Raw genomic sequence first — 20759 nt, 5'->3', positions numbered from 1 at the left:
GGAAAGCTGAGGTCCCATTGTTTTTGGTTTTATTATATCCATATCAGTCCGTACAGAATGTGAAACATTGTAATTTTGATTTCTTAACTGCCTACGCAAAGCATTCTTGGTGTTAGCATACGCATTTAGTGATTAGTATTTAATCATTTTAAGGAAGAAGAGAAATTGACTTTGAAAAATCATAAAATCAAATTCTTAGAATCAGTTTTGAAATATGCAATTGAGGTAATATCTAGTCATATTCACACAGGAAACCTTTACGCTAGCCTTGAGAAAGTAGATAATAGTCAAGATGATGGGGTTTGGAGCCTCATTAGATCTGGCTTGGTACCTTAAAAATCTTACCAGATCTCTGGTTTTTGGTGATTTCAGCAAAAACAAAACAAAACAAAACAAAAAACACCAGATTACCTAATCACTCTCTGCCTCAGTTTCCCCACCTGTCAATGAAGGTAATAATTTTACTTGCCTTAGATTTTTAGGAGAATCGAAGGAGATACATGGTAGCCATGATTATTGTTACTTCCCTCAGTTACATTTTGATTCAAGCACATAATTCTGAATTTAATTTCAACTGTTTTCTGAATGCCAGTTTTTTGTTTGTTTGTTTTGCTTTTTTTTAAAAAAATATAGGATTAACGAGTTCCTTGACCTCAGGACTCTGGATTGGACTTAACAGTCTGAGCTTCAGTAGTGGCTGGCAGTGGAGTGACCGCAGTCCATTCCGATATTTGAACTGGTTACCAGGTAGGGTTAAACCTGTCTGTGTTGAATTCATCCAAATTTAAGTCATTGAGATGCCATGAAGAACTTTATTATCTCACCTGTTGATTTCAAAGAGAAGAATTGGGGGACTTCATCAAATACAGTTCTTTTCACCTTGCTTTGAAATCTACCAGCTAGATTTCCATATACTAAACTATAAGATTATACCAGCTTCCTGGGATAAGGATTTGTTTGCCAGGATTATCATACCAGTCAATAAAGGTCTCTGTTTAAAGGATTCTCAGAGTATCCCTGATTTGTTGGGTAGTATATTCAAAAGCAGATGTTGTGGCTACTCTTAAACATGATTTACTAAATATGCTAACTGCATTGTTGGTATATGTATACTTGCTCTTTGACTTTCTTACCATCCTTGAGAGGATGAGCCAATATCTCTGTAAAGTTTAACAAGTGGATTGAAATTATTTGGGGTTGGAGAACTTCTTATGACTGTATCTTGAGTCATGAGGTATTTGCAATATTGCTGTCCTTGTGACAATGATTTTAACATCTACATTAACACTCCCTTTTCCTGTTTTTGATTTAATAGCTTTGGATTAAAAATACTGTCTCAGTCACAGCTTATGATATTTCATGCTAGCGTAAAAATTCATTAGGGTTTCTTGACAATTTGTAGTTTGTAGAAAAATAGAGTTGGGGATGATAAAACTTACAACAGATTTCTAATTTTTTTAGAGGCTAGAAAATGCTGTGAACTAATTATTTTTACATTGTCATAACATAAAAGTAACAGAATATAAAGTAAGTTTACATAGAGAGCAACTATTCAGAGAAAACCAAAAAAATGATACAAAGTTTTTATCTTTTTTGTCAGTACCAATTGATGTTAGTAGCTGCTCCAGGCCTTCTATTGGGTAGGAGCCCAATCCCCACCCCTCAATCCCACCCCAGTGCCAATTTTGTTTAGGAAAGAGTGCAATTAATGATTAGTGATGTCTGCCAATGGGTGTGGAAAGGAGTATTGGCCACATCTTTACTTATCAATTCTCCTTTGGGACATACTATTATAACATGGTGTTCTTCAGACAGTCAGACTTCTTTTTTTTTTTTTTAAGCCATTGAGTGGTTTTTGCATTTGGCTTAGAAAAAAATTAAACTCTCCTTTTTTTTTTTTTTTTTTTGAGACAAGGTCTCACTCTTTTGCCCAGGCTGGAGTGCATTGGCACAATCTTGGCTCACTGCAACCTCTACCTCCCTGGCTCAAGTGATTCTCGTCCCTCAGCCTCCCAGGTAGCTGGGATTACAAGCATGCACCACCATGCCCGGCTAATTTTTGTACTTTTTGTAGAGATGGGGTTTCCCCACATTGACCAGGCTAGTCTCAAACTTCTGAGCTCAGGTGATCTGCCTGCCTTGGGCTCCCAGATTGCTGGGATTACAGGCATGAGCCACTGTGCCCAGCAAACTCTCCATTTTCTATATCAATTTGTTGTATTAAAAGAGAAAAACTGTGATAAAATAGCATTTCAAATAGATGCTAAAACATGGGAGAAAATTTTTAGAGAATATATTTTGGTTTGAATGCATTAGATTTTACTATGAAATTCCAGTTTCAAAGCATTACTTCAGCATGTGATGGTTACAGGCCTGTCACTCAAGTCTCAACTAATAATCAGTTCAATTTTTTTTTCTGGAATATGGGAAGTAAAAATTTCTGGAATATGGGAAACTTACTGCAAGGGAATACATATAAAATATCCTTTTTTTATGGGTGAAGATTTAAGGTGTCTGTCTCCCCATTCAGTCAGATGTAATTAGGGAATACCAGTTAGGCTCAATCAAATCATTAGAAAATAAAATTTATTAGGGAACTAGAATTTATTCTTCTCTGTGTTACTAAATTGTTATACACATTGGGGGTCATTTTATTTATTGTTCAATTTGGGGGCGATGATTATAATATTTAACCACTCACATTCTACAAGTTCAGGGAGAAATTTTTCAGGTTAACTTTGGGTGAAGTAAAGAATGGAAGTAGAATATGATTAAGAAAGCAAAGTAATGCTTTTTAAAATTAAACCTCAATTCCTAAGAAGTGGGTGCAGATTAAATCACCTTGTGAAATAGTATGAGACGTTTTTTCCAATGCAAATTAGAAATCTTGTGGAAATTAGAAATCTGTTTCATATAAATTGTTCAGTCAAGCATTCAATTGAATAATTACCAAGTAATGAATCTATTGAAATATATTCACTTTTGGAGTGAGGATATTTTGCATAAATGATGTACAAGTATGAATTCAAATATATAGTAACTACGGCAAACATTAAAACCACTAATTGATGTCTTGAAGTTGGTAGAGGTAGTATTGATAAACAGATGTGTAACATGATTTACTAATACATTAATTAATAACTAATAGCTAGAAAATGTATTATTGTTTCTTGAAAGCTTCCAAGTCAAGGTTTCATCCTGATTGGAAATAGAGGACGTTTCAGGTTGAGAGAATAGATTGGTTGGAAACTTAACTCTGGTTGCCTCTTAACTCTGCCAGATTTTGGGGTAGTTTGTAAAAGAATGAATTTTCTAGACAGAAAAGGGAGAGCTACCAAATTGTTTTTTTAAAGGAAGTTTAATGTCCATTGTATCACAAATCAGTGTTAAAATGCAAAAACTAGCCAAAATAAATGTCTTACATTACAAAAAAAAAAAAAAAAAAGAAAGTTTCTTTTTAGTGCTGATACTTTATCCGTTAGTTCAGTATCCTGTTATTTTAGTCACAGTATCAACAAATATTTAACCCCATCTCTAGTAAAAATATAAAAGATTAGCCAGGCAGGTGGCAGGCAACTGTAATTCCAGGTACTCGGGAGGTTGAGGCAGGAGAATCGTGTGAACCCAGGAGGCAGAGGTTGCAGTGAGCCAAGATTGCACCACTGCACACCAGCCTGAGTGACAGAGTGAGACTGTCTCAAAAATAAAAATAAAAATAAATGGAGGAGAAAAAGCTAATGGGAGAGCTAAAAGGGCGACATGCTGTGCTACCAGAACTAAAATTCTCAATACCTTCAACTCAGCCTATTGAAGAATACTTAGGCCTAATCCATTTCTTAGTGGAAACTGATTAAAGAACCAGATAAAGTCAACGTTGGTAATGTGATGAACACAGGCATTGATACATTTCGCATGAGGTTTTCTTTTGTTTTGACACAGAGTCTCGCTCGCCCAGCTAATTTTTATATTTTTAGTAGAGACGGGGTTTCACTGTGTTGGCCAGGCTGGTCTCGAACTCCTGACCTCGTGATCTGCCCGCTTTGGCCTTCCAAAGTGCTGAGATTACAGGCATGAGCCATTGCACCCAGCCCTAATAATGTTTAACATGGCTGGTTTGGAACATCATGTATTCTTTGTGTTTTATAATTTCTGTTTTTATTTTAGATTTAGGGATACATGTACATCTTGGTTACATACCTAGGTAAATTGCGTGCTGCTGAGGTTTGGGGTATAAATGATACACCCTATCACCCAGGTAGTGAGCATAGTACCCACTAGTTAGTTTTTCAACCTTTGTTCCCCCCAATTCCTCCCCATCTCATAGTCCCCAGTTTCTGTTCATGAGTACCCAACATTTAGCTCCCACTTAGAAGTAAGAACATGGCTCTTTGGATTTCTGTTCTGTGTTAATTCACTTAGGATAATGGCCTCCAGTTGCATTCATGTTGTTGCAAAGGATGTAATGATTTCGGGGTTTTTTTAGGGCCACATAATCATGTATTCTTTTCATTAGATACCTCTCTTTGATACTGAATGAAATCCAGTGTGACAACAGTTTAGATTTTAAGGTGTAGCTTTATTAGTTGATAATGGGGAAAAATGTTATCTCAAAGAAGTATATTTGCTTTATCAACATTCTAGGTATTGGAATGATCCAACAATAAGAAAACAATAGACACCCATCATGTCTTTTGCTCTGCAGTCAGTAAATTTTTTTTTCTGAATGTGTAGCAAAAGACAGAATGGAGGTCCATTGAATCCCAAGGATGAAGACACGAGAATATGTGAGAGGGATGCTATCTGCTGGGAATAGCTGTAATCATCCTACTTTAACTTTTCCTTTTCCTCAAAGGAAGTCCATCAGCTGAACCTGGAAAAAGCTGTGTGTCACTAAATCCTGGAAAAAATGCTAAGTGGGAAAATCTGGAATGTGTTCAGAAACTGGGCTATATTTGCAAAAAGGGCAACACTACTTTGAATTCTTTTGTTATTCCCTCAGGTAAGTGATCTATTGGATCTGAAGGGCCTAAACTGTTAGAATTGAAAGATAAGTAACGTTACAACTTTGTAACTGTTGGAATGCCTCCAGAGGTTTTACTGATAGTTTATAGGGTACGCTTAATGATATGACTGCAATATTTCTTTGTGCTGGTTGCTAACATTTCCTGAGTGTGCTGCGGTGTCTGGGCATTGTGCAGATGCTGTGACCTAAACAAAAAATTTATCTTCACAAGCAGTCCTCTGAGGTCGGTGTCATTATTCACATGCTATAAATGAGGAAAACGATATTCAGAGGATACAGAAACCCCGCACACATGGCAAAACCACAATCCAAGCTAGAAAGTAAATATTTGGAAGGGATGTTTATATTAGGTCCTCACGACTGTATCTGGGCTTCCATGTTATTCAGTGTAGCATCTTACACTGAAGTTTTCACAGAATAGAATAAAATATCTAGAAAGCTGTAACTGAATTTCATTTGTTTATTTGAGACAGAGCCTCACTCTGTCACCCAGGCTGGAGTACAAAGGCACAATCTCAGCTCACTGCAACCTTTGAGGTTCTCCTGCCTCAGCCTCCTGAGTAGCTGGGATTACAGATATGTGCCACCACACCCGGCTAATTTTTGTATTTTTAGCAGAGACGTTTTTTCACATGTTGGCCAGGCTGGTCTTGAACTCCTGACCTTGGGTGATCTACCCACCTCAGCCTCCCAAAGTGCTGGGATTACAGGCATGAGCCATTGTGCCTGGCCTGTAACTGAATTTTAAGTATCAGCTAGACTTCAAGGAAAAAAAAAAAAGCAATTTTACTGTCTTTTACAATTTTATAGGAGAATTAAACTATTAAGGAAAGAATTAGTTCTTTCTTCAAATTGATGAAAGACAAACTGTATATTTTTATTATTACCTGTTTTTGGAGGGACAACTAATGCTTTAAATGGTTTAATTTATTTATGTTTTTCTGCTGGAGGAAATTGACAATGTGACATTCTTGATTTTTTTTGTCTCATTGGTTTTGAAAGCAATTTCATTTATTTTAAAATATGCTTGACATGGCTACAGATTCAAAAGGTACAACATGATAAATAATAAAAGTTTTCCCTACCTCTTACCGGTAACACCTGGTTTGCCTTGCTGAAGAATAATTGTTTCTGGGTGTGTATCCTTAGTTATTCTGTGAATATATAAACAAATATGTTTATAATTATTATTTCATCCAAATGACAGTATACTATAATATGTTTTTACCCTAAGTTTTCCACTTAATAGCAATTTTGGACATCATTCCATATAGAATATAAATAACTTCTATGTTTATTTTTATGGATGTCCAAAGGCTATTGCAGAGACAGCACATATATTTTTTTGACCTGTCTCCTGTTAATGGATTTTTAATTTAATTTACTTTCAGTCTTTTATTAGTACAAACAGTCCGAAGTAAATAACATATACATTATATGCACATCTTCTCATGCATGCGATAATTCCTGGAAGTGAACTTGTTGGATTAGGGAGTAGATGTGTTTGCATTTTCCTTTTTGAGACAGAGTTTTGCTCTGTAGCCCAGGCTGGATTGCAGTGGCGTGATCTCAGCTTGCTGCAACTTCTACCTCCCAGGTTCAAGCGATTCTCCTGCCTCAGCCTCCTGAGTAGCTGAGACTACAGGCACCTGCTACCATGACCAGCTAATTTTTGTATCTATAGTAGAGATGGAGTTTCACCATGTTGGCCAGGCTGGTCTCAATCTGTTGACCTCATGATCTGCCCGCCTCAGCCTCCCAGAGTGCTGGGATTACAGGTGTGAGCCACCATACCCAGCCTGCAATTTCAATTGATATAGATTTGGCCAAGATCTTAACTAGAAATAGATGAGGGTCATGGATATTGGGTTTCATTATACTTTACAGGCTCTCCATGATGACTGTGGGTATCTTCAGGAAAAGCCAATCATTTTTTGCATTTTACCTCCTCTATTCCTCCTCTAGGAGAAATAGTGTATTTTTTTTTCCTTTTAAAAAGCATTCATATAATTCTCTTAAGTGGAATTGCCATGTGTGACAGAGGAGAATAGCTATTTTCTCGTTTCTCTGGCACAGCATTCAGAATTCTGTAACATGGCCTTACTGCTTAACCTGCTGCTGTTGGAACCCTCACCTGTAAAATGGAAATGTTCACGATCTTTCTTCCTGAGATGAAATTTTGTTCATCTCGTCAAGCACTCAGTACATTCTTATTTCTCTATGATGCCTCCTTCACTTGCTAAGCCCTTGACATCAGTTTCTGAACATCTCTGTACTTCCTGGATTAATCTGTTTTATCTGTAAACGCAAATAAAGCAGAGCTTGGAAAATTATATCTGAGATCAAATTATGCAGCGTACAGGATTGGCAACATCCTCAGGCAGGAATTCAGCCTCAAGCTGTGAATCCTTGCAGCATTAATCTGTTCATCCACAATCCTCAGGTCTCTAGAGCTGTACTGTCTGACTTAGCAGCCACTAACCACATATGGCCACTGAACTCATGAGCTGTGTCTAGAGTAACAAATCCTCTTCTGTGGCTGCCCCAGGGAACTCCCCTTCAGTTCACTTGAGTTGGTTGTTTTCATGTTTTCAAATATTTTTAAAGTTCATCAATTCAGTTTTTGAAGCACTCAGCCTTGGTTGATACTATTTTCAATTTCCTAGATAGTAAAATTAAAATAACCCACCAGAGGGCTCCAAAGCCTGGTTAGTATAGTAACCTTTCTTTCTTTATCTTTCTTTTTCTTTTTTTTTGTAACCACTGGAAGTGCACGGAATCTCAATTGTATTGAGGGAATAGACTTTTAAAAACATGCGTTTTTCTATTACAATTTTACAGCCTTTCAGCATCATGACTGACTAGTTACTTGTGTGACTACAGGCACAGAATCTGGGCTTAAACAATGTTGTTTCAGATACTCTCTACCTTTAAGAGAAAATAGGACCGATTCATTGAAGGAATAGTAAAGAAAGGTACCCTATAATGAACATATACTAAGGCAGCCATTTGAAAACATTTAATATGAGCTTAAATAATATATAAGTTCACTTTCATTTGGTAATATAGTTACCCTCTAAGCAATATGCTGCCAAGTTGCTGTTCGAAACAGTATCTCTAGAATAGTAATAACAAGTAGTCGTATATCAGCTGTCACTTCAATTCTTTTTCTCTACCAATACTCAATACACCTATGTGTGCCAGGCGCTGTGCCAGGCTCAAGGCAATAGGGATGAATAAAGTGAGTTTCTTCCTTCAAACCGCTTTATCTTCACTTTCCCCTAGCTCGTTACTATTAGATGTTTGCAGTGTATAATCAAGATTATACAACTTGATCCTATTAGTAGCAATAATGAAGATATTGACAACTGGTTTAATTAAATAATGATTGTGTGGTGTTTGTAATTTACAAGCACACTATCTCTATTCTTTTCTAGTTAGAAGAACACAGGGTGGTTTGATTTTAGTGTTAGTACTAATCTTATTTTTAAATTTTCACATATATGGATACTTCTGTTCATGTGATCTGACTTGCCTACGATCACACCTCTTACGGCAAATTCAGGTTTTATGAGTTCTGACTCAAAATTCCTCTCCGAGTCACAAGAACACATGTCAGTTTTGGGGAGCAAGTAAATGGTAGTGGGTCCGTTCTGAGGCAACAGTGGCTGGCTCATGTGGCTATGGTGGCCGAGGCTCCTTCGGGACTGACCCCCAGCCATTCCAACTCTCTACTTCAATACTAATCTGCCTCTTAAGAGTGGTTGGCTCTCTATCCATAGAATAAAGTAAATGCAGGTCTTTTAGGGGATGTGTTATATGCCAAAGCTTTCAGGCCTCCAGCATTTAAACAGTGCATAACAGATGCTTAGTTCAGGTTTGCTGACAAGATTTAGATAATCTATTGTATATTGGTATAGTTTTGTTGTAGGTACAACTGTTTTTTATTTTTTGTTGTTGTTTTTTGTTTTTTGGTTTTTGGTTTTTGGTTTTTTTTTTTTGAGATGGAGTCTGGCTCTGTCACCCAGGTTGGAGTGCAGTGGCGTGATCTCGGCTCACTGCAACCTCTGCCTCCCTGGTTCAAGCAATTTTCCTGCCTCAGCCTCCTGAGTAGCTGGGACTACAGGTGCGTGCCACCATGCCCGGCTAATTTTTTTGTATTTTCAGTAGAGGTGGGGTTTCACCATGTTGGCAAGGATGGTCTTGATCTTTTGACCTTATGATCCGCCCTCCTCAGCCTCCCAAAGTGCTGAGATTACAGGCGGGAGCCACTGCACCTGCTGGGACAACTTTCTAAAAAGAGATTTCTCTTAGCCTAGTATAGTGGCTTGTGCCCTGTAGTCCTAGCTACTCAGGAGGCTGAGGCGGGAGGACTGCTTGAGCCCAGGAGGTTGAGGCTGCAGTGAGCCATGATCACACCATTGCACTCCAGCCTGGGGTACAGAGTGAGACCCTGTCTCTTAAAAAAAGAATAGAAAATTGATAAAGTGATTTCCCGTTTGACCAAAAGGTAGGTTCCTTTTTTATTTTTATTTTTGTCTAAAAATCAACACAATAGAATATGGCTAGTCTATCTTTTGTGAATATATATGCCACAAAAATAAAAAGTAAATATTATCTTGATTTACCTAATAACTACAAACTGTTCCTTGTATTATGTAAAATGATTAAAATATTGTTAGTTGTAATCAAGTCTTTAAAAAATTTTTTCTACTCCCCTTTTTTATTTCTAGAAAGTGATGTGCCTACTAACTGCCCTAGTCAGTGGTGGCCATATGCAGGTCACTGTTACAAGATTCACAGAGAGGAGAAGAAAATCCAGAGAGACGCTCTGACCGCGTGCCGGAAGGAGGGCGGTGACCTAGCAAGCATTCACACCATCGAGGAATTTGACTTTATTATCTCCCAGCTAGGATATGGTGAGAAACCTTACAGTGATCATATGCTTGGCTTTAATCCTGGGAATCCTCCTCTCTACTGAACTCTGGAAAATTTTATTATAAACATCCGATTTAAGAAATGTAAATTAACAATTCAGTGAACAATGGATGAGTTTAATAACAAATGCTAAAAATGCCCATAATGTGAAAATTGTAAAATAATTGAAAGAATTCTTGTCACTGAAAGATAATCCGATTTCTTTTTCTTTTAATGTGCAATCCATTTATGAATAGTTTTAAAACATTATTTTTCCATATGTTATCTGGATTCAGAGCAGTCTACCTTAAACTTGTCAACAGTGTTTAATTCTTTGGAATTATTTGTGTGTGTGTGTGTGTGTGTGTTTGTGTGTGTGTGTGTGCATTTTCTTTTTTTAGGTCCATATTTTATCTCCTAAGAAAGATCTCTAAATGAACCATCTCGCACTTTGGATTTCTTTTTTCTCTGTGAATTTAGCTGATGCTGTGAGGGTGCTGAACAGTGAAAAATGTAGGATTTTTTTTTTTTTTTTATGAGACAGATTCTCATTCTGTCACCCAGGCTGGTGCAGTGGCACAATCTTGGCTCACTGCAACCTCTGCCTCTTGTGTTCAAGAGATTCTCGTGCCTCAGCCTTCCAAGTATTTGGGATTATAGGCCCGCCACCATGTCCAGCATTATTTTAAGTTTTAGTAGAGATGGGGTTACGTTGGCCAGGCGGGTCTCAAACTCCTGACTTCAGGTGATCCATCTACCTCGGCCTCCCAAAGTGCTGGGATTATACACGTGAGCCAACATGCCCAGCAGGATTTTTTTCTTTTTTTGAAGTGGTTAGATGTCAGCCTAAACCTTTTAAAGAAATACATGTCTTGGACAAGTTACGGTGGCTCACACCTGTAATCCCAGCACTTTGATATGCCAAGGTGGGTGGATAGGTTGAGCCCAGGAGTTTGAGGCCAGCCCAGGGACTATAGCAAGACCTCGTCTCTACTAAAAAAAATTTTTTAAAGAAATATATATCTCAATTTTAGATGCATGATTTAAAAATACATAGAAAATGTACTAACCAGAAAAAAAAAGATGGAAAAAAATGAGTCGGGAATGCTTGTCCCGAAGATGAGCGGCTTGAGAAACAGCATACTGATAATGGGCACTCAGCAGTGCTTGTTGATTAAATGATGATCATTTTCATCTTCCACTGATGAGGCTGCTGAATAGCTACAGCTGCTTTTCATTTCCCCCAGCAAAACAAGAGGAAATGGATGGTGGAGATGGTGGAGACAGCTTCCTGACACACAGTGCCTGGAAACTCATGGGAGCCAGGGGAGGGGAGGAAAAGCAACTAACAAATAGATGAGAAAAAAATAGAGCAGTAGCAGAGAGAGACTTAAAAGACCCCGAACCACTCCTACTCCTGGCACCTGCCAAATAGTATCCATCCTCCTGTGTTGACCCCATTGAGTGTCTTAGGTCATGAGGTTAACTCAGCTGCAGCCTGTAAACAATTTCTCGGTTATTCTGTGTCTACCTATCCTGGAAAATTCACTCTAGAAGATAATGGAATCAGAACTGATATGTCTGACTAACGGTTACTTAAATTTATCATGGCACTGATAATAGCCAGTAAAGCTTGCAAATGATTTAGCAGAAAACAGGTTAGTTAGGATGTTATAGAACTAGAGTGCTGATGACATTTAACTCTACTTCCTATAACATAATATAGTAATAGAAAAAAACTGATATTTTAATTGCTATGATTATTTTGGGAAATTGGATGGCCAAAGTTGCTTTGAAATTCAGCTTGAGAATTAATAAATAAATTAGAAAACGTTCTATTAAAAATTATTGACAAGGATTTATTTTAAACAACAAAATAATATTAATAAAAGTAAAGCTGTAAAGTTAAAATTATTGCTGCTAAACAAAAGCCTAAAAAAATCATTTTAGACATTTAGTTATTTAGATATCATCTCAAATATCTAACTATTGTGTTGAGATGATATCTTTTATATTAATCATGGAATTATATTTCAGGTGGATCCATTGAGACCTATACTCGTAAGTTATGATTATACCAATGAACACAACTTCCCCAACTGATTGATAAAAATCAGCATAACAACTTTACACTCACATCTTCTATATTTTTCTATGATCAAGATTGTGCTTAGGAATTGAAGAAGCTGTAGGGAGAACAGTTCAGTGAGAAACATGTATACGGAAAACTCTTAACACTATCTTATAATTGTGAGACTTAGGTTAGTTTTTCTTTGCTCTTCAACTGAAGTCTTTGAGGGGTACACGAGGTCACTTTGAAGCCTGTGTTTGTTGGTCAAAAGATCACGATCTGCAAATCAAGTGAAAGGAGAAGAGGATCATCTTGGCAATGTCATTCATTCTCCACGGCACTGGAAACATCTGCTGGGGCTGGCATCAGGCCAGCCAGAGACTTCTCCAAAAGCAAAATTGGATGACAACTTTCAGGAGGAAGAGACTAAACCGCTTAGGGACATTCTCACATGTTGTGACATTTCCCTCATTTTCTACCACAACATCATCTTTACAAACTTTTGGCAACTAATTTTATTTTACCCCTAAATGATCATACGTCAAGCATTCGTGATGGAACTCCCAGTCATGTGAATTAGACAGATATTGATCTGTATTCTTTAACTCTTTTTTTTATTAAGACAAGTTTATTTTTCAGCCATGACATCTTAAACCTTCAATGACTTTAACTTTGTCCCATTTCTGTTGTGATGTTTGGATTTAGGATTTTCAGCATGACAAATACTTATAAAATCAATGATGCTCTCCATATAATTTCAGAACAGAATAATCACATTTCAAATCTATATTGATTGTTTTGGTTTTAACCTCATTTATTATTGAAGTTTTGCTGGAATTTCATGACATTTCATGGTGAAAATGATTATACACAGGTACCAAATGTCAGGAGCAAGTCTAACCTCTTGGTTATAATTTATAATTCTTTAACTATATAGATCATTTTCACTCCCAGTACAGTGACTGATCTTTAATGGAAGCACCTAGAATGTTCTTGATGACAGCAGTAAAATAGAAGCAGTTTAAAATTTTTGTCATTTAAAAATATTCAATTTAATCACTGTCAGATGTATATAAATAGGCTACCATATTTCCAATAATATGATGCAGGCGGCATGGTAAATTATTTGTAACAGTAAAGGCAGCTTTGTAAGAGAGAGCATAGTAATAGACCTATCCCAATTTTGTTTTTGTAACTCCCAGGAGATAAAATTTGTAATATTTCCACAAAAGAATGCAGTCATATTCACAATGTAAAGAGTAGACTACACAGCTGAAAACTAACAAGGTAATATGTAGTTGGCATCTAAGTGTACAGCACGCAGGTCAGATGAACACTCACAAGGACTATCTTTCATGATGGTGATCATGTCAAGGGAAGTAGAGCCCTGTTGATAAAGCAGAGTGCCTTCCGTTCCTGATACCCGCCTGACCTTTGGAAAGCAACCCTTGTATACACTACCGTGTGTTTCTTCCTGTTTAGAGCCAAATGATGAATTGTGGATTGGCTTAAATGACATTAAGATTCAAATGTACTTTGAGTGGAGTGATGGGACCCCTGTAACATTTACCAAATGGCTTCGTGGAGAACCAAGCCATGAAAACAACAGACAGGAGGATTGTGTGGTGATGAAAGGCAAGGTAAAGGCACTTGAATTCCTGGTATTTATAATGCAAGTCACGGGGGATTTTCCTTCTGTCCTACTAACTTACATATGTTTGTTTAGATTGTTTTTGTTCTACATGAATTGGCATGGATCAAAGGTGAACCAAAATTCAGATTTGATTTCTTAAATCTCTCTCAATTGTCTGGTAAATTCAAATTTTCAAGAGGATCACTGAAGCACTGGACAGAAACTTTTGGTTCAAGGGTGAAATTGGCTAATAATATTCATATTGTTCCTATGGCACTATATATGTATATATATATACACACACACATATGTATTATATATATATATATGTATATAAAATGTTACTTAAATTTATCATGGCACTGATAATAGCCAGTAAAGCTTGCAAATGATTTAGCAGAAAACATGTTAGTTAGGATGCTATAGAACTAGAGTGCTGTATTTATATATATATATATATATATAAAATGTTTCATATATATATATAAAATGTTCTCTCTTTCTCTCTCTCTCTCTCTATATATATATATAGTGCCATAGGAACAATATATAGTGCCATATAATGTTCCATATATATGTGCCATATATATAAGTTGTGTTCATTGGTATAATCACAACTTACGAGTATAGGTCTCAATCCACCCGAACATATGGCACATATATATTGTTCCTATGGCACTATATATATATATATATATAATGTTCCATATATACACACACACACACACACACACCCCCAAGCTCTTATTTGATCAATCAAGCCATATATATATGATTATGTATATATGTCAAAAGTGATTATAAGCCATATATATGATTACATATATGTAAAAAGAGATATATACATATGTATGTATATTTAAAAAGAGATTGTAGCCCCATATATATGTGCCATATCTAGATAGATAGATAGATAGATAGATAGATAGATAGATATAGATATACACACACATACATATATATGTGTCTTGATTGGTCAAATGAGAACTTCAGTTCTGCCTTCAACTGGTTGCTTTAAATAGCTGCAGACCTACTTAGAACTACTCTGGCTTAGGCCTGAAACCCGTACTTGGGGAGCTACATTCCTTTTTTTCAGTTTACATAGAAATGTCATATGAAATGATTGCTTCTATGATTTAAATATGACCTTAGTAATTGAAAAATGTCTTCAGGTTTATCCTTTATTAATAGATGACAAACCCAGTGATTAAGAGGCTGGGTTTTGCCGTGTGACTGACTCCTTTATTTGCAAAATGGGAATAAGAGCTGTACTCAGCTCACCTGTGTTTATGAGATGTTTTTTGTTGTTGTTTCTTTGTTTTTTAAGACAGAGTCTTGCTCTGTCACGCAGGCTGGAATGCAGTGGCATGATCTCAGCTCATTGAAGTCTTGACCTCCTGGGTTCAGGCCTCCCAAGTAGCTATGACTATAGGTGTGCGCCACCACACCTGTCTAATTTTTTGTGTTTTTGCTAGAGATGGGGTTTTGCCATGTTGCCCAGGCTAGTCTTGAACTCTTAAGCTCAAGAGATTCATCTGCCTCAGCCTCCCAAAGTGTTGAGATTACAGGCGTGAGCCACTGTGCCAGGCCCAGGATATGAGTATTAAATAATGCATATATGGTACACAGTTCCCCAGCTCATATTTATTGTTCTATAATTTTTGTCATTATGGTTGTTTATTTTTGTCACTGTGGCTATTATTTTTGTCATTGTGGTTGTTTTTATTGTGATGGAGTTTGAGAACATATTAGGTGTTAACTATTCAAAGAATAGACAGAAGAAACCAGAAAGCAGAATATTTAGAAGAGGTGAAAGGTCAAGCGGCTGACAAAGTTAGAGGCGGAAGAATGCCCAGAAACTGAGGTTCAAGAAGCATGAATTGTCTCAGAGGGGCAAGACCAAAGTGGCAATTTATAAATATTACTCTGACTGGAAGCTTAAGTAGATTGCAGTGGGCTGAGACCAAGTAAGAGTCGAGAAGTCAAAGACAGGTGGTTAGCAGCAAAGGGAAGAAGAGAAGTCCTGTTAAGGTAAAATCTCAAAGGAAACGGGAGGGGATAGAATCTGAAACACAGCGGAAGGCTGAGCCTCAGATCCAGGAAAACACTCCTCAGTAGAAACAGGAAGAAGGGAGGAAAGATGACTGTGGTTTCATGTTTGTTTTCAAGTTTGGTGTGTTGAGTGCAGGAGATTTTTCTGGAGTTTATAGGAACTTGATTAATTTGAAGACAGAGCTGACTGCAGAGATTGATGAAAGGCTACATGCAAACCTCTTGTGAACACCATCATCTAAGGACTTACAGACATTTTAAATTTCTCCCTGGATTCCTCTAAACAGTGGCTTGGACATCTCAGATATAAAGTCATATTGGGGCGCCAGTCTCTTCTTACGTGTTTGTAGCCAGAGTCAAAATTACTGTTTACATGTGAACATCTCAATTTACCTTTCCTTTTGGTAGATGACATTTTCTCTTGATAACCTTGAATCTCAGTTTTCTTTTTCTGAGGCACAGTTACAAGAAAATAACATCAAAGTCCAAAATTGGCTGGGCACAGTGGCCCGCGCCTGTAATCCCAGCACTTTGGGAGGCCCAGGTGGGCGGATCACCTGAGGTCAGGAGTTCCAGACCAGCCTGGCCAACATGGTGAAACCCCATCTCTACTAAAAATACAAAAAATTAGCCAGCATGGTGGCAGGCACGTGCAATCCCAGCTACTTGGGAGGCTGAGGCAGGAGAATCGCTTGAACTCGGGAGGCGGAGGTTGCCATGAACCGAGATGGCGCCACTGCACTCCAGCCTGGGCGACAGAGTTAGACTCCATCTCAAAAAAAAAAAAAGTCCCCAAACTGATAATCCTTTATTTTTTTTTTATCTTTGCTCGCTGCAGGATGGGTACTGGGCAGATCGGGCCTGCGAGTGGCCTCTTGGCTACATCTGCAAGATGAAATCACGAAGCCAAGGTCCAGACGTAGTGGAAGTAGAAACAGGCTGCAAGAAAGTGAGTACAGCATGTCCACAGTGACTCAAGCTTGGCACAGATGAATTGACACCCTTGGCTTTATTTTTACGCATGAAAGTGCCTTGTTATTGCTGTAGCCAACTGCTTCCACTGTCTCAATCTTCAATGGTTTATTGTTAGTGTTTGATCTCACTGTTCTCCTTGAAGTTTTCTTTGGGGATTCTCTACAGTTAATACGGAGGTACACATGGCCAGTGGCTCCTTTCAGAATGTCAAGGGACGTGGAAGAGAGAGAACCGGAACTAAAAATGGCCCATCAGAGGGAGCCTGGCTAAGCTGAAGGCAGGCCCTGGGAGAAGGTGTCATCCATAGTCTAGTCTGTCATGCTATGGGTTGCTAAGAACATTTCTAGCAGATATCCCCAAGTTGCTGATAGCAAATGATCCTTAGTCGTTTTTTCCCATTTATAATATTTCTGATGAGGTGTCTCCTGGAGAGGATTCTTCTCAGTAGGTCACTGCAGTCGGGAGGTAGGAAAGCCAGCCTCCAACTGGTACCCACAGCAACTTAGTGGTCCCTGTGAAATAGCTTTTTAAAGCACACAGAAGCTATGAAAACGCAGGGTTTATGGTTATCGTTTTCCTGTTTGCTTGTGACTTCTTCTTTTGTCCTTTCTCATTTTCTTTGAATAAAAATGAAGTAGAAACTAATTTTCTTTCAAGAGTATTATTTTGTGGTCACATAATCTTACAACACATACCAGAAAGCTGATAATTTGGTACCACACAAGTAAGCCATAAAAAATAAAGCAGTTAACAGAAAATCATAGCATGGAACAGACGCAGAGCATCTTGGTGATTTCACAGTTCCTCTTCTAAGTTTTGCATTCTGGAAACTTCAGCTCAGAGAAGCTATGTAGCTTTCTGATAGTCAGCAGAGGCAGGGCTAGAACCCAGGTCTCCTGTCCCTGGACCACTATCCTTTGTTTCATTTCCAGCATATGAACATATTCTTTGCCTGGTCATATGCTTATACAAGAGATTGCATATTACTGTAATTTTCTAAAGTAACGAACCTTAAATTTTTATTACTTTTAATCCATCTGTTTTATTTTTTTCTATTTTCTACGCATCTACAGTCTTGACCATAATCCTGTTTGATCACTAGGATGATAATAAAAATAAAACAATAACAGTCCTTTATCAAGTGCAATTATTACATTCTAATAGATTTACAGGGTGAATATTACAGTCCTAATTAAAATGAAGAGGAAACTGAAACACAAAGAGTTTAAGAAATTTGACCACTTTAAAAACACCTGCTCAGGGCAGTGGCTTCCTAACCGAGCTGGGAAGACTAGGGAAGAAAAAAATCCACTCATAAACAAAGGAAAATAATAAGCCACACTTTTTATCTGGGCCTGGGCATGTGGTGGTGCAAGGGATCTTTCTAAGAATTCAGAATCACAGGCTTGTTGCTGTCGCACAGACCTGGGATTTAATTTTCAATTCAATGCTATCAGTGTGGGAAACCCTAAACCATGAAATCAACCTAACGTGGTCATGAGTTGCTGATATTCCAGGATGCCTGACATATGTAAATGTAAATCCTCATCATAAAGAAGTTTCATCATTCAAGCTGTGGGAACCCCACAGGTGAATTTGAAACCCCAAATTAGAAGACATACCACCAGGATCTTTGTATGGGGAAAATTTATAAATAGGACATTAAAATAAATGTGTTTTAAAATGTTTACAGAAAAAGATAGAAATGAAATCTTTGATCAGCCACCAAATTGTCTGAGAATGTCTTAAATTTATCCTCACCCTGAATAATAGTTTAACTAAGTCAGTTTAGAATTCTAGATTGACAGTTGTTTTCTGACAGCGATTTACGTATTATTTTATTATACGTTCTCTGGCTCTTAGTTTTGCTACTGGAATTCCTGCTATCATACCCATTCTTCTTCTGTTTTGAAGTAGATATAAAACAGAAGGTTTTATACCTACTGACGATTCTCTCTGATTGATTTTAATATCTTCTCCTTGTCTTTGGTATTCTGCAGGTCTACTACATGTGTCTAGATTTGGAATTATTTTATTTGCTGCCTTTGCTGCTCAGAGTGATTCTTTTTCGTTTTTTTTAGAGATGGAGTCTCCCTCTTTTGCCCAGGCTGCAGTGCGGTGGTGAGACCTCGGCTCACCGCAACCTCTGCCTCCAGGGTTCAAGTGATTCTTCTGCCTCAGCCTCCTGAGTAGCTGAAACTGTAGGCGTATGCCGTCACGCCCGGCTAATGTTTATATTTTTGGTAGAGATGGGTATTCACCATATTGGCCATGCTGGTCGTGAACTCCTGACCTCATGATCCACCCACCTCGGCCTCACAAAGTGCTGGGATGTAGGTGTGAGCCATCTTGCTGGGCCCACTGTGATTCTGTGAGGTTTCACAGCCATCTTTCAGTTCTTGAAACTGACCCATCGTTAGTTTTACTCACTGCTTCTGAAACTCTGAAACTTATCATAGGTGGTTATTCAACCATCTCATTCTATTGTCTATGCTTTCCATTAACATGTTTTTTAACCTCTTTCCATATTTTCATCTCTCTCTATACTATCTTTTCTATCTGCTATCTTTTTATCTTTTCATCCAATTTACTAATTTTCTATGAAACCCTGGTTACTATATTTAATCTGATCATTGAGTTTTTAACTTCATTGCTATGTTTTTTTTAATAGACATTCCATCCTTTAGTTCACATCCTCCTGTTTTTTGTGCATACATTTTAGATCTTTTGTTACTGGATTTATTCTTCCATTATGAAATCATCTCAACCGTGCTGGTTTTTTTTTTTTTTTTTTTTTTTTTTGAGAGCTTTCAGAGTGTTTTATTATGTTCAGTTGTTGACTCTTCCTTAAAATGGGATATTTTCTTATATGGTTTGTTGTTGTTGTTTTGAGACGGAGCCTTGCTCTGTTGCTCAGCCTGGAGTGCTGCGGCATGATCTTAGTTCACTGCAACTTCTACCACATGGATTCAGGGAATTCTCCTGCCTCTCAGCCTCCCAGGTAGCTGGGACTACAGGCATGCACCATCACACTCAGCTACTTTTTGCATTTTTCAGTAGAGATGGGATTTCACCATGTTGGTCAGGCTGGTCTCGAACTCCTGACCTCAAGTGATCCACCCACCTCAGCCTTCCAAAGTGCTGGGATTACAGGTGTGAGCCACTGTGCCTGGCAGGTTTATAGTTTTTGATTGTGAATTAGTGACCTCTCCATCCCCATCCTTCTCCCCAAATGTTTCAGTGTCTCTTGACCTGGTTGGTGGGCGGCATATATCTGATGCATGGTTTTGCATTCTACTTCTTGGAGTGCTTTAGAGATTTCCCTTTTATAGATTAAGTATGACCAATTTTTTTGCTGTGGATTCTCATCCAATGTGGATAGGGTAAACTTGGAACTGTCACTCATCTGCAGCACAAACTTGGTATTTGTTTTCAAACTCAGGAATTATTTTTCCTGGTACTCAGAATCCCAGGTAGATGACAAGACACTGTCATTTCTTGGTTCTGTGGGCAGAATGTTCTAGTTCTCCTTTAACCAAGGGCTTACAGGGATTAGTGGTATCATTTTTATATCAGGACCTCAGTTCCAACACCCTGCCTCAAGTGGGACAAAGGCAAAATATCATTCTGTATGAACACTAACACCACTGCCCCTAAGACCTTAATCTAGGATCTGATATGTCCTTGGGCAATAAAAATTTAGTTTGTGTATTTTCCATTTAGCTTTTAGTATTCTACTAAATTTGGGTACCTGGAGATTTCCCCCTTCTTCCTCTCAAACTCTAGTATGGACTTATCATTTGCTGTTATGTTTTTATTTAGCCTTTCTGTGTATTTTTTTTTTTCTGAGAGGTTTTCACTCTGTCACCCAGGTTCGAGTGCAGTGGTGTGATCATGGCCCACTGTAGCCTCGACCTCCTTGACTCAATCAATCCTCCTGCCTCAGCCTTCTGAGTAGCTGGGATTATAGGCACATGCTATCATGCCTAGCTAATTTTATAAAATTTTCTGTAAAGACAGGGACTCACTCTGTTGCCCAGGCTGGTCTTGAACTCCTGGCCTCAAGCCATCCTCCCATGTTGGACTCC

General features: G+C 37.9%; 1 protein-coding gene across 1 annotated transcript in view; it reads left to right on the top strand.

Moving 5' to 3' along the window:
• The window catches only part of MRC1 (mannose receptor C-type 1), a 104511-nt gene that overhangs the window by 31222 nt on the left and 52530 nt on the right, over positions 1-20759 (top strand). The window contains exons 5-9 of the mRNA XM_064368391.1: positions 634-747; positions 4853-4999; positions 9757-9942; positions 13494-13651; positions 16535-16645. Coding sequence (XP_064224461.1) covers positions 634-747; positions 4853-4999; positions 9757-9942; positions 13494-13651; positions 16535-16645 — 716 coding nt within the window. The remainder of the gene's footprint in view (positions 1-633; positions 748-4852; positions 5000-9756; positions 9943-13493; positions 13652-16534; positions 16646-20759) is intronic.

Source organism: Aotus nancymaae, unplaced genomic scaffold, assembly GCF_030222135.1.
Source record: "Aotus nancymaae isolate 86718 unplaced genomic scaffold, 86718_ANA_hifiasm-v0.15.2.pri h1tg000077l, whole genome shotgun sequence".
Classification (NCBI taxonomy): Eukaryota; Metazoa; Chordata; class Mammalia; order Primates; family Aotidae; genus Aotus; species Aotus nancymaae.
Note: the sequence above shows the minus strand (reverse complement) of the source record. Positions and strands in the feature narration are given on the sequence as shown.